The 15,613-nt window shown below is 39.4% G+C and overlaps 1 protein-coding gene across 1 annotated transcript in view; it reads right to left on the bottom strand.

Annotated features, from left to right (window-relative positions):
- The window catches only part of TMOD3 (tropomodulin 3 (ubiquitous)), an 86,122-nt gene that overhangs the window by 21,628 nt on the left and 48,881 nt on the right, over positions 1–15,613 (bottom strand). The window contains exons 4-5 of the mRNA XM_011986201.1: positions 2,684–2,806; positions 1,264–1,353 (exon numbers count right to left, since the gene is read on the bottom strand). Of these exons, the coding sequence (XP_011841591.1) occupies positions 1,264–1,353; positions 2,684–2,806 (213 nt within the window). The remainder of the gene's footprint in view (positions 1–1,263; positions 1,354–2,683; positions 2,807–15,613) is intronic.

Here is a 15,613-nt window from a genome sequence, read left to right as displayed (position 1 = left end):
GGGAGGCACAATAACACCACAGAAACTCTGATGAAAAAAAAAAAAAAAAAAAAAAAAATTAGCCAGACATGCTGGCGTGCACCTGTAATCTCAGATTCTCAGGTGGCTGAGGCAGGAGACATGCTTGAACCTGAGAGGCAGAGGGTGCAGTGAGCCACGATGGTGCCACTGTACTGCACCCTGGGTGACAGAGGGAGACTGTTTCCAAAAAAAAAAAAAAGAAAAGAAAAAAAATTAGCTAATAGATTCATTACTGAAAAATTAAGTTGCAATAAATACTTACAGTATAATCTTTTTTTGTAAAAAACAAGAGACTATGTGTAACATGTATACATTAGTACAAACAGTGAAAAGTCTGGTAGGGTATATACAGAAGTGTTTTAACAGGGTGCTGTTTGGGTAAGCAGAGGGCATGACAGCCGCAGACAGAGACACTTTTACTTCTTCCCATAAATACTTATGTATTGTTTAAATGTGCTACAAAGGCATGTATCACCTTGCTAATTTAAGAACACCCTATACGTGAATTTTTTATCTGTTTTTTGAGATAGGGTCTTGCTCTATTGCCCAGGCTTGAGTGCAGTAGTGTGATCATGGCTCACTGAAGGCTCAATCTCCTAGGCTCAAGCCATCCTCCCCTCAGTCTCCCAAGTAGCTGAGACTAGAGACATGTGCCACCATGCCCAGCTAACTTTTAAAATTTTGTAGAGATGGAGGTCTACATTTCCAAAGCTGGTCTTGAAGTCTTGGACTCAAGCGATCCTCCTGCCTCAGCCTCAGAAAATGAAATTACAGGCATGATCCACCACACCTGGCCCCTATAAGTGAATTTCTGAAAAGCTTTGCTTTAGGCTATATAATACTTCAGAGCAGACTGAAAGGTTTAGGGGTTGAATAGTTTTGTAGTATCACCTGAATCTGATTTTATAATGTAATTTCTTTGTAAGTATTATTATCTATTTCTTGAAAATTAGTAGTAGTGATAATAAAATGTCAACAAAACCAAGTTTGACTAGCTTTTATACTGTTTAGTTATTGTTTAGTGAGGTAGAGTGGTTCTTACTACATTTGCTGACCCATTAAGCACAAAATATTTAATACTCTATTTTCAATGTCTTTCTTGGTTAATACCACCAAATTGAAATATCAGGTTTCAAGTACATATATATAACATCTAGTATGTGAATACTTAAGCTGACACAAGGCGAAAACAAAATATATTTAATAAACGATTAGAATTCACAAAGCATTTTAAGTACTCACCTGAAAAATGTTCTTGGTCAACACCATTACTACTTCCCATCATATTACAGAACTGTGTATTCGTTATCAAATTGTGCATCCCAAGAATTGCTATATAGAAAAAGAAAGTTTTTATTGTTTTAAACATGAAGAGTTTTACAACTAAAAATTTCTATCAATAATTTTAATATTCTCTGGACCTTTTCCTATAAATTATAGATCACACACACACAGAACAACAAAATGATTAAAAATCACCTACAATCTCATTCTCATCAATACTTATTATTTTTCCCCACATTTCTAAATTTACATTTCCCCGCATTTCCAAAATCAGAGTTGGAGGCAGCCTAATCCTGAACGTAAATCTATGCTTAGCTCCATCTGGTGGCTGAGAGAGAAAATGGAAAGGATCTATTTTTGCCGTTAATTTCACAAGGTTTCTAGGAACATCATGTGACAAAAAGCAGATTTTCAACTTTTAACCTTCATATTTTAATGTATGTTAATCTCATGTCATTAATTTGCATTTGGACTCCAGTTAAGAGTAAAATACTAAAGTATTAGGTTCTTGTATGTAAGAATATGAGCACCCTTCAAATATGACAGGAGGAAAAATAAATTTGGTTTTAGTTTTTGATGCCCTTGTGTACAAATAAGGCAGAAGTCAGAGGATGTCCTTGGCTCATTCCACTCTGATGAATGTACCATTTACAGATCTGTCAGTCCTCAGTCCCTCAACGCAAAGACTCCTGCTCTGGCTGTGGCATCACACCTTGACCTGTCCCTTTCCAAGGTCCTTCCCAAAGGACCATCAGTGCTACATTCAAACTTAATAGTTCTTGGGGTTATTTGGTATGAAGAACTCCCCATGCATCACACTTTTCTATCTAGGAAAGTAGGTCGTACATGGGTACAGAGGGGAAGATACTGGTCTAGATAAGAAATTGGCAATAATGAAAATAATAGAGAGGTTTGGAGTGTTTCATATACACTTCAGAAAAGTTGGGAAGGTGGTGAGTATAGCTCAGAACTGACTGCTTCAATCTACTTTCTAGTTACTCATCTCTCAGTCTTCTGATAAAGTAGGTCAGCAGTTGACCCTGAAGACTCTTTTTCAGTGTTCAGATGGGACAGCTTCTAGCTGAGCACCAGCTGATGAAAGATTTTTAGAAAGACTTTCAAATATGACAACATGGGAAAAGGTGTCGAACAACACAATACATTCTCTTAACATAAACATTTCACTATTGAGAGTATTTAGAGAAATGAAACTCTTTATGTCAGCTTTATCGTGTAAAATATAAAGCCAAATATGTGGTTACTGATTCAACAGCACTTGCTAGGTAAAGAAAACATCTGTATCATGTATATAGGTATGTGCTGGTATTTCCCACTCCACCCCACGTTTATTCACAAATTAAATTGTTTTAGGTGATACCTGCGAGGTCACACAATTCTGTATCAGAAGCACTTGTCAAAGCTTCTTCTAATTCTGGATCAAGAGACACTTTTTCTTCTGTAAAAGTCTGTACAGGTTTTTGTTTGGGGATAAATATTTTCCCTGTAAAATAAAACACTTTGTTAATTCCACTGTTACTGCTATTAACTCATTACCATTTTATCCTTGTAACCAAAGTATGTATAATTGAACCTGAAGGAAAAGATTAACATTAACAGTAATTTTGTTTTATCTCTGACATAGATTTTTAAGTTTCCAGTGTAATATTTTGGCTGTAAAAGTTGGAAAGAAAAGGTCAACTGAGAAACTTTTCATCTGTGGAAATAAAAATGGGCTCTTTTTAGAGTAATTGTGAGTTGCTTTACAAATAATCAATCAATAAATGAAGGAATAAACAAAAAAACCTATAAAACTTTAAAGAGATTGAAAAAAAAAAACCCCAAAAAAACCAGATTCCAATTTCCTTTTTTTTGAGATGGAGTCTCACTCTGTCACCCAGGCTGGAGTGTTGTGGCGTGATCTTGGCTCACTGCAACCTCTGCCTCCTGGGTTCAAGTCATTCTCCTGCCTCAGCCTCCTGAGTAGCTGGGACTACAGGCGTGCACCACCACACCCGGCTAATTTTTGTATTTTTAGTAAAGACGGGGTTTTGCCATGTTGGCCAGGCTGGTCTTGAACTCCTGACCTGAGGTGATCCACCCGCCTTGGCCTCCCAAAGTGCTAGGATTACAGGTGTGAGCCACCGCGCCCGGCCCCAATTTCTTATTATTAAGCAACAAACTGTTACTGTCACATGGGGGATGGCAGAGACAATTATGATTCTAGAAATTCAAATTCTGATTGCAAATAAATTTCTACGTCCTGAGTGGCACTCTGAAATTTTTAGTCATTATTCCTCCAAGCCTCAATGTACATGAACAAGAAACTAGTTACTTTAGAAACCTAAAGACTTTATCATATGAAAATCATGTTTATGACCATATGTTCTATGCAAGATTGAAAATACGAAGGGAATGGAAAAATGCTAATAATTATAACTGCAGCACTAGCTGACCAAACAAGATGTACTCACACAACTTGGGTTACTAAGCTTGCATAGAACAGAATACCCAATTAAAGTTGGTTTAAACTGGTGCTTCAAAAGCTCTGATGTTCATGTTAGTCACCAGGGATCTTACTAAAGTACAGATGCTGATGCAGCAGGTCTGAGTAGGGCCTGAGATTCTGCATTTCTAACCAGACTTCCAGATGATGCTGATCCACAGACCACTCTTAAAGCAATAAGGGTTCAAACAACATGAAGTTTTATTATCTCACTTAATAAGCCCACAGGAAGGTGGTTCTAGGGTTGGTTTAGTAGCTCACTGTTGACATCAAGGATCCAGGTTCCTTTGTTTTTCTCTTTGGCTATTCTCAGTGTGGAGGCCTTTGTTCTTAGGCCTTCACAGTCTCAAGATGACCTTTGTAGCACCAAGTATTATGTCCCCACACAATAAAGCCAGAACAGGAAGGAGTTCTTTTTCAATTGCCAACTTTTTTTAAGGCTAGTCAAGTGAAGCAGCGGGAGTAGAAATGGAACAAATAAATCTGTAACTGGTTGTGATCAATTAGCTGTAACCACCACTGCACTTGGACCACCCTCAACTGCCAACTTTTACAAGAAATCCTGCACTGCAGATTTTTCCTTTGGTCTATGCCCCAGCTGCAAGGGTGGCTAGGAAAGCAAGCATCTGTGAATGGTTGTTAAATGGGCAACTATAGTGTCTGTCCCAAACTGAAACCAACTAAAGTACTTTTATATTCCCCCAATTCCCTGAACATTTCACCATAGCTACACTTAGACATTGTGCAATGTGTTTGTCTTTTGCATGCTTTTCAAGGGGATGCTGTATGTTCTGTTCATCCCTGCATCCTTGCCTAGAACACAATAGGCAATCCAATTTGCTGAATAAACAATTTGGTGATCACCTTCAGTCCAATGACCCCATTTTATAAAGTATAATTTAAATACATGGGCTCAAAGTCACACAGCAGAGCTAATACTAGAACACAGGTTGTCAAACTCTTAAGGCCAGGGCTTCAGTGCTTTTTCCAATTAACTGGCGGCTTACAAACTTGATTTTTTAGCAACAGACTTTCCCCCTGCAAACAAATGCCCACCTATATGGTGGTATGTATAACTGATCTTAGTACCAAATTTTGGAATTCTGATGACTGGATAATCTTTTATTATTGGTTCACAGGTAAAGAGAAATCCAAATCATTAGGTCCTGATAATTCCATACTTTTCGTAGTGGTTGAGATTACAACTAAAGTGACATACATTTCAGGGGGGCATAATTTTAATTGCCATTTCAGGATAATTACATTTTCCTTAGCTCAATCTACCAGTATTTTCAACTGTGTATGGCAGTAGTTCTAAATGTTATATGCACAGTGGCTTCACTGTGAGAGCTTTAAAAAATTCCCATGTCCAAGCCCCACTCCAGAGATGCTGGTTTAGTTAATCTTGTATGCTGCATGGGCAGCTGAATTTTTTAAAGCTCTCTAGGGATTTTGATGCATAGCAGCCAAGGTTGAGAGCAACTGGATTATGGTATTCACTGACTAAACAAAACTACTCAAGCTACTTGCCACAAAAAATGATCAGTATGTGAGGTAATATGTATGTCAAATTTAATTTAGCTATCCCACAATGTGTACATGTAAAAAAAGTTATACACCATAAACAACACAATTTTTACTTGCTAATTTAAAAAAAAAACTACACAAGCTATCAAATAGCTGCCCATGTCTTATTTGAGGGACTGATGGAATCTAAAGCACTATAAAAATCTAAGATGCTTATTTTTTATAATCCTTATACACATTCCTTAAGAGGCATTATTCGTATCTAATTTCCCCCATACATAAATTTTTGCTAATGCTTACAAATACAAAATGAATCTCGGCAGAAAAATCAGTAAGGCAAAACAAAACTCCCAACGACCTAGAAAAATTTTTCTGTCATACAGAATGCTCGATTTCATAGAGTTCTGACATAGCTTGGCACCTCTTCTGGCACTCCTCTTTGGCACTTTGGGAGGTCAAGGTGGGTGGATCACCTCAGGTCAGGAGTTCAAGACCAGCCTGGCCAACATGGCAAAACCCCGTCTCCACTAAAATACAAAAATTAGCCTGGTGTGGTGGTGCACGCCTGTAGTCCCAGCTACTCAGGAGACTGAGGCAGGAGAATCACTTGAACCCAGGAGGCAGAGGGTGCAGTGAGCCGAGATCACGCCACGACACTCCAGCCTGGGTGACAGAGTAAGACTCCATCTCAAAAAAAGGAAATTGGATTCTGGTTTTTTTTTTTTTTTTTTAAATCTCTTTACATAATTTTTGCTATAGAGCGATTTAGCTTGTACAATATTGTTTTTTAAAATACAAAAAGTAATTACTTCATACTTTCTTCTAGGTTAGTTGAACACTAATACACTGTCATAAGTTATCTTTTAATGCATATATATGAAGTTTAGTTATAGAAAAGTAGAAGTAAAGAAATTAATTTTGTAAGAAAGGATAAACTAGGAAGGACCTAAGTTAGTATTATGAATACAAAACCTAAGGGGCTCTCAGCAAATTAATTTACAGATTTATACAATCTCTTTCAAAATCTCAGTTGGTTTTTTTTATAGAAAGTGACAAACTGATCCTAAAATTCATATGGAAACCCAGAATAGCCAAGAACACAGTTGTAAGTAAGACTTAAACTTCCCAGTGTCAAAATTTAATGCAAAGCTACTATAATCAAAACGGTGTTGGTGCACTAGGAAAGACATTTAGATCAACAGAATATAACCAAAAATCCAGAAATAAACCCTTATACTTATGGTTGATTTTCTACAGGAATACCAAAACAATTCAATGGAGAAAGAACAGTGTTTCAACAAATGGTACTAAGACAACTGCACAGTCACATGCAAAGTTTTTTGTTTTTGTTTTTTTTCTTTTGAGAGAGTCTCTCACTTAGTCACCCAGGTTGGAGCGCAGTGGTGCAATCTCAGTCCAATGCAACCTCCGCCTCCTGGGTTCAAGCGATTCTCATACCTCAGCCTCCCAAGTAGCTGGGACTACTAGTAGATGGGGTTTTGCCATGTTGGTCTTGGTCAGGCAGGTCTTAAACTCCTGACCTCAAATGATCCACCTGCCTCGGTCTCCCAAAGTGCTGGGATTACAGATGTGAGCCACCACTCTTGGCCTCATATGCAAAGTTGAATCCTTACCTCACACCATACTCAAAATAGATTATAAACCTAAATGGGACGGACATGGTGGCTCACGCCTATAATCCCAGCACTTTGGGAGGCAGAGGCGGGCGGATCACTTGAGGCTAGGAGATCGAGACCAGCCTGGCCAACAAGGTGACACCCCGCCTCTACTAAAAATACAAAAACTAGCCAGGTGTGGTAGCACACGCCTGTAATCCCAGCTACTCAGGAGGCTGAGGCAGGAGAATCGCCTGAACCTGGGAGGCGGAGGTTGCAGTGAGCCGAGATCGTGCCATTCTACTCCAGCCTGGGCGACAGAGCAAGACTCCGACTCAAAATAAATAAGTAAAATAAAAACAAAAACCTAAATGTAAGGGCTAAACTATAAAACTCTTAGGAAAAAAGATAAGATTATATCTCCTTGGCAGGCTGAGGCAGGCGGATCACCTAAGGTCAGGAGTTGAAGACCAGACTGACCAACATGGAGAAACTCCATCTCTGCTAGAAATACAAAAGAATTAGCTGGGCATGGTGGCGCATGCCTATAATACTAGCTACTCAGGAGGCTGAGGCAGGAGAATCGCTTGAACCCAGGGGGCAGAGGTTGCGGTGAGCAAAGATAGTGCCACTGCACTCCAGCCTGGGCAGCAAGAGTGAAACTCTGTTTCAAAAAAAAAAAATTTATATCTCCGTGACCTTGAGTTAGGCAATGGTTTTTAGATATGACACCCAAAGTATAAGTAACAAAAGAAACATAGATAAATTGTACTACATCAAAATTAAAAACTTTTATGGGGCAAATTATACCATCAAGAAAGTGAAAAGACAATCTGCTGAATAGGAGAAACATTTTTTGAACCATGTATCTGGCAAGAAATTTTTATCCAGAATATATAAGGAATGCTTGCCAATCAACAATAAAAGGACAACCCAGTTTAAAAGTAAGCGAGGATTTGAAGAGACATTTCTACAAAGAATATGTACAGCTGGGCATGGTGGTGCACATTTGTAATCTCAGCTACTCGGTCGGTTGAGGTAGGAGGATTGTTGAGCCCAGAAGTTCGAGTCCAGCCTGGGATGCATAGCAAGACCCCATTTCCAAAAAGCAAACAAATATACAGTAGTCTAACAGTACATGAAAAAATACTCAGTATCATTAGTTATTAGGGAAATGCAAATCAAAACCACAATGTGATATTACTTCACACCCACTAAGATGGCTATAATAAAACAGACAACAAGTATTGAAGCATGTGGAGAAATTTCAACCCTGGTACATTACTGGTGAGAAGGTAAAATACTGCAGCCACTTTGGAAAACAGTTTGGCAGCTTCTCAATTTGTTAAAAAATCGTTACCTTATGATCCAGCAATTCTATTCCTAGGCACATACCCAAGAAAAATAAAGACATATGTCTATACAACAACTTGTATAAAAATGTTCATAGCAGCATATTCACAAAGCTAAAAAGTGGCAACAACCTGTATGTCCATTAACTGAGAAACAGATAAACAAAATGTGGTATCCATACAATAAAATATTACTCAGCCATAAAAAAGAATGAAGTACTGACACACACTGTAATAAGATGAAACTCCAAAACCTTATGCTAAGTGAAAGACGCCACAAATACATATTGTATGATTCTGTTTATAGCCGGGCGTGGTGGCTCACGCCTGTAATCCCAGCACTTTGGGAGGCAGAGGCAGGCAGATCACGAGGTCAGGAGATCGAGACCATGCTGGTTAACACAGTGAAACCCCATCTCTACTAAAAATACAGGCGCCTGTAGTCCCAGCTACTCTGGAGGCTGAGGCAGGAGAATGGCGTCACCCTGGGAGATGGAGCTTGCAGTGAGTTGAGATCACATCACTGCGCTCCAGCCTGGGCGACAGAGCGAGACTCTGTCTCAAAAAAATAAATACATAAACAATGATTAGATCAGATTAACAAACTCTCGGATAAGTATGAAATGATACATTCCCCGCCACCAAGTTAAACAAAACAAAAATAAAGCTGACCCTTAGTTGCTAAGAGTGTTAAAACAGTTTAGTAATGTTTTTGCAACTACAAAACAGCAGCTAAGGAAATGGAAGACACTGAGATAAGAATTCATATAATAGTAATTTAAATGTATGGCATTTATCCAAACCCATGTTTGTGCCAAGAAAAAAAAAAGAAAAAGAAATATCCTGTGCCAAGATCCTTGTTATTGTCACAAAATCAGTGAGAAATACTGTGATCCATGTTAGCAATTCCATTGCCAGGACCTTTCTTTACTAGTCTTCATCTCTTTTGCTCTGATAGCAAGTTACAGCTGCAACAAATGTTAAGAATTATCTTAGTCATAGCTCCCACCCTTGTTGAGTATATAAAAAATATAGTAACAAGAAACAGAGATGGCTCTTGGTTACTTCATTCCTACAGAGTTGAAAGGCCCTAGCTAACTTTACTGTTTGTTTATAAACTGCCTTGTTTCAGAAAAGATTGAAGGACCCTATGCCACTATAATCTCCAGGAGGCTTTGCGATATATTGTTTGACAAGCAGCACACAAACCTCAAACCAATCAAACTAAAGGATGAGGGGACAGAGCCTAGAAAGACGTTTTTGTTTTGATACAGTGACACACACCACACCTGCTTGATGCTGCAATATGGTCACCAATAAATGCTTAGTCAACAAATGCTTAGTGAGTGAGTTTGTGTATACTAGACAATTAACTAGAAAGACACCACAAGGAAAACAAAACAAGAGATCCTTCACTTTGGGGAGCTAATACTCTAACAGGGAAATAGAATGCAACTGAATCCTAATCTGGAGGATCTTATGTCAAGATGGGGTAATAAGGACAGGATTTACCCACATGCCTGAAACAACTAAAATGGATAAAATATATGAAACAAGTTTTACACACACACACACACACACACACACACACACACACACTTTTAAAGAGATGGGTCTTGTTATGTCGGCCAGGTTGGTCTTGAACTCTTTGGCCTCAAGCAATCCTCCTGCCTCAGCCTCCCAAAGGGCTAGGATTACAGGCATGAGGCACCATACCTGGCCAGAAACAACAGTTTTCAAGACACTGGCCATCAGGCAACAAAGGACAGTGATACCTATGAAATGGGGAAAAAAGAGGTGAGCCCTATGATTACCTAGCTTATTGCCTGGAGAAAGGTTCCAGGCTGCAGATCAGGGAGCAGAAATTCAGGAAGAGCCTGGTGAACTCTGAGCTGAGGAGACACAGCTGAGGTCCAGAAAAACCAAGGCAGCCAGTGTTTGAAGGATAGGGAACCAGAGAGGAGGGAGCTGCACACAGAGGGAGCCCAGGAGTTGTGCAGAGGGTTGCACTGAGTGTTCAGCAGAGCACCAATTGGTACGTGTATGTGAGGAGCTACCTTGAGCCAAGGAAGAAAAAAAAAAAATCTGAAAGCTTAGAGGTAATAATGCCCGTGTTCATGTAGAGCTGGGAAAAGAACCTGTTCCTACCAGCCAGACTGGAAAAGCTGACAATTCACAAGGCTCATAATTGGGTAGGGAACTCAGAAGGGTCTTGCCTCAGTATTGGGGAAATAATTAGTCCTAGACTGAACACTGTTCTAGTCTCACCTAACAAATCTTAAAAGCAAGACTCTAAGGAATCAAACTGTTTCCAAGTAACTTAATTGCATCCCAGAATGAAACTCAAGAATATATATAGGGATATCAATACATCCAGCACCGGAAAGTTAATGTTTGATACCCAACAAACAATTACAAACATGCAAAGAAACGGGAAAATCTGATCTAGAAGAAGAAGAAAAAAAATCGGTCTATCAAAATTGACTTAATGATAGATGATAAAATTGGCAAGTTAAGGACATTAAAAGTTACTATAATTATATTACATATGTTCAAAAAGTGAAGTAAAGGCATGAAAGATTTTTAAATTTTTTTTGAGACAGAGTCTCACTCTTTTGCCCAGGGTGGAGTGCAGTGGCATGAGCATGGATCACTGCAGCACTAAACTCCTGGGCTCAAGCCATCCTCCCACCTCAGCCTCCAGAGTAACTGGAACTACAGGCGCACACCAACACATCCAGCTAATTTATTTTCATTTTTAGTAGAGACAAGGTCTCACTGTGTTGCCCAAGCTGGTCTGAACTCCTGACCTCAAGTGATCCTCCCGCAGTGCTGGAATTACAGGTGTGAGCCATCATGCCTGGCCGAAAGATTTTTTGTTTTTTAAAAGTGCTGGGTGCAGTGTCTCACATGCGTAATCCCAGCTACTCAGGAGGCTGAGGTGGGTGGGAGGATTGTGTGAGGCCAAGCATTTGAGAACAACATAGCAAGACCCACCTCTAAAACGAATTTCAAAAATTAGCCAGATATGGTAGCACATGCCTGTAGTCCCAACTACTTAGGAGGGTGAGGCAGGAGGATTGCTTGAACCCAAGAGTTTGAGGCTGCAGTGAGCTGTGATCACGCCACTGCACTCCAGGCTGGAGTACAAACAACAACAACAACAACAATAACAACAAAGAACAGATAGGACAAACAGAAAAGATATACCATGCCAACTAATCAAAAGAAAGAAAGATAGGCTCTAGTAACATCAGGCAAAGTAGGTTTTATAGCAAAGAATATTACCAGAGACAAAGGTCATTTCATAATAACAAAAAGGACAATTCATCAAGGGGATATAACAATCCTAAAAACAAATAGCAACAAAGCCTCATAGTACAAGATTCTGAAACGATCAAAAGCAGTATTTTAGCCTGGGCATGGTGGCTCACATCTGTAATCCCAGCACTTTGGGAGGCTGAGGTGGACAGATCACGAGGTCAGGAGACCGAGACCATCCTGGCTAACATGGTGAAACCCTGTCTCTCCTAAAAATAGAAAAAAAATTAGCCGGGCGTGGTTGTGAGCGTCTGTAGTCCTAGCTACTCAGGAGGCTGAGGCAGGAGAATGTTGTGAACCCGGGAGGTGGAGCTTGCAGTGAGCCAAGATCGTGCCACTGCACTCCAGCCTGGGCAAGACTCCGTCTCAAAATAAATAAATAAATAAAAAGCAGTACTTTATGGTATGTAAATCATATGAAGAAATATTGGAGGAAAGGAACTATCCAGAGTGGGTGTAGTTATCCAGGAAAGGTTCCCCATAAAACCGGGTGTTAACATGAGTAACAAGCCATCCATCTAGCTAACTCCTTACCCTAAAGGAGTTAACAGTGAATCATTCAAATGATATTGCATGACCCGTCTGAAAAGGAGATGCCAGCATCTGCATGACTAATGTAAATAGCCCATTTCAAACATCAGCTTCAGTGCCTGGGAAGACCACTTTTCAGGTCTACAAGGGACGTTTAGGATTCATAAAATATGATTACAAAAATAAGAGCCAGTTTTTATCTTTGGACTTAGCGGAAACCAATTGCCCAGTGGTGGTTATGTAATCCTGTAGATGTAGGCAGGTTTGTAACCATGATCTTTCTGGTTTACTAAGGGATCACATCTGTCTTTCCTCCAAAGAAATCACATATTCAGAAAGGTGAGAAAGAGTAGGTTTTCTGGAAAGCTAACATAACTGTGAATAAATAACTTGGACAGTATATGGGAAGTCCTTAGTTTAAGGCAAATGGGTGAAATTTACCTTTAGAAGAGCAGGGAGGGGCATGTGGAATTCTTGGGAAAGAACACAAGGGCGTTCCATTCTCAGGATAGGAAAAGAGAAAACAACCACCAAAAGGCATAAATGGCTGTACCCCAAGGCCCAGCAGGAAGAAAAGGAGTGTGGTGCAAGGAAGGGAGGAGCCCACAGCGGGTGAGTCAGCAGCTCAAACAGAATTAGAATGCACATCTCTGTATGGGATATAAGGTGCAGCCATGGCTCTGGTCCATCCGTGAAGTAACACAGGGGAAAAAAAAATCTTAGTCTAGGTAAGGGTGGAGCATGATACTAGCAACAGAGAGGAGGAGTCCCCAGCAAAACAAAACAAAATGACAGGCAGTAAAAAAATACTGAAGACTGGGACACAGTATTTCTGTAAGTGATAACTTCATGGCAAGGTTCTATGCCTCATCTATCTTTGAGACAGAATACACATGCTACGTAAAAATATCATGGGAACTAATAATCAGCACTGAGAATTTTCACCATTCTCTGAATGAGAACAAGCTGGATGAATACTCTCTTTCACCCTTGTGCTGGCCTATGTCTCAGTTATATACTTTGCAAAATTTTAAGGAGGAAGAGGTAAAAAGCTACATGTACCTTTCCAACATTTTAACATGATATTTTTAAGCAAAAGGAACATATATTGAAAATATGGACCAGGATGCAGTAGCTCACACCTGTAATCCCAGCAATTTGGGGGCTGAGGCAGATGGAAGTGCTTGAGCCCAAGAGCTCGAGACCAGCCTGGGCAACATGGCGAAACCCTGTCTCTATTTTTTTTTATTAAAAGAAAAAAGAAAATATGTTATTAATTTTGTTAATTTTTTTTTTTTTTTTTTGAGATGGAGATTCACTTTTGTCGCCCAGGCTGGAGTGCAGTGGTACGATCTTAGCTCACTGCAACCTCTGTCTCCTGGGTTCAAGCGATTCTCCTGCCTCAGCCTCCCAAGTAGCTGGGATTACAGGTATACGCCACCGTGTCCAGCTAATTTTTGTATTTTCAGTAGGGACAGGGTTTCCCCATGTTGGCCAGGCTGGTCTTGAACTCCTGACCTCAGATGATCCACCTGCCTTGGCCTCCCAAAGTGCTGGGATTACAGGCATGAGCCACCACACCCAGCTGTTTTAATTTTTTTTAACAGACAGTAAGAAGAGCTAGATTGTTTTAATTTTCTTAAACATTCAGTTTCTCAACATTTTGAACATAGTAGACTCATAAGAAAGACATTTCCATTCATCTTTGTCAAGATTATTTGATATCATGATACCATTCCTACCGAGCTTATTAGATTTAGGCAAATTTAACATGTGTATATTGTGGGTTCTATGGTAAATAATGCACTTAAAAACAATCCGTAACACACCTTTTGTCAGCTTACCTTTACTAGCTAATGTCTTTTTGCTGTTAATAAAACTATAGTATTAAACGTAAAACATTCACCAGTATAGGACAAAATATTCCCCCAAATGCATGTAAGACATAAGGCCTTGAGCTTCACTTAATTAGGATTACTTTCTTCTTCTCATATATTGACATATGCTTTCAATTCTGTAAAACATATAAACAATCATTTCACAAATCATGAGGTGAAATTATTAATGGATTTACATATAATAACTCTTAAGTGTCCTTAGTCTATCAGGCTTCTAAAAAACATTTTTTAGCAATCTAGAAAATAAAATTTGGCATGAATATATACTTTTTTATTGGTCAAAAGGAAAAACCCTACCATGTGCAATTTTTAGTTTTATAAGGATTCCCTCCTGTCCTGGCCAGTTATGTCTAATTTTGGCTCCAGAAACAGAGTGTGCCTTTAAGTGAAAAAATAACAAGTATAATTAATTGTGAGTCTCAGAATATGAGAAAATAGTCTAATGACTAGGTAAGTAATTCTTTTAGTGGTTCCCAAGTTTTTGCTCTTAAAAAAGCAGTCGGCCAGGTGCAGTGGCTCATGCCTGTAATCTCAGCACTTTGGGAGGCTAAGGCAGCAGATCGCCTGAGGTCAGGAGTTCGAGAGCAGCCTGACCAACATGGCGAAACTCCGTCTCTACTACAAATATAAAAATTAGCCAGGCGTGGTGGCAGGCCACTGCACTCCAGCCTCGGTGACAGAGTGAGATTCCATCTCCAAAAAAAAAATTAGGCAGTCATCTGATAGACCCTTTAAAATAATTAATTTATAAGTTTGGCATATAATTGTGATTTTGGCATATAACTTGGAAAGAGTTCAAGGAACTGAATGACACTGCTATAACATTCCCTGGTCAGAAGGCTAATATTGCCATTAGGTACTGCACCCTGAGGCCAGTCATGTTTGAATGAAAAAATCATTTAGAGAACAAGAGAACATCTTATGGATTCTAACTAATTTAAATGTACCAAGAAAGTAAAATGCCTTTGTTTCTCAATAGAGGTAGGTTTGCAAACTTTTATGAAGAACGAGGAAGACCTCTATTGTAGGGGAAAGCATCCTCAATCTGAAAGTCCATCTCCACTAAAATAAGCTATTAAGTAAAAAATCTGAGACTCAACCCAGGTGTTCAGGGCAGAGTCACAGGAGAGGCATCTTTAAAAAACAAGCTTCTGGATTTTTGGAGCTACAGAGGAGATTAACATTTAGCTTGATGGGAAGTATTCTAATAAGACACAGATGAATTACTCTGAAGACCTTCTGGAATGTTATCAGGATCTTGGAGATTAGATGAAGAGAAAGGATGGCATATTCGTGACTAAGGAAAACTAAGGCTAACTGCTTTAAAGATGAGAGTCTAGGGTGGATTTCAGAACACTAGAGGTGGCTTTTTGCTATATTTCAAAGCAGAGCTTTACAGCCAAAGTTGCTTGATTATTGAAGAGGAATCTGCCCTCCTTCAGGTCCGTGGTACTGTGACATGGCTTATAAGGCTTGATTCTACCACATCTGATAGTATGTGTTTCCATCTGATAGATTGATGAAACTCACAAATTCACCCCATGGTTGTTCTGGACCACT

Source organism: Mandrillus leucophaeus, unplaced genomic scaffold (genome assembly GCF_000951045.1).
Source record: "Mandrillus leucophaeus isolate KB7577 unplaced genomic scaffold, Mleu.le_1.0 Scaffold108, whole genome shotgun sequence".
Classification (NCBI taxonomy): domain Eukaryota; kingdom Metazoa; phylum Chordata; class Mammalia; order Primates; family Cercopithecidae; genus Mandrillus; species Mandrillus leucophaeus.
Note: the sequence above shows the minus strand (reverse complement) of the source record. Positions and strands in the feature narration are given on the sequence as shown.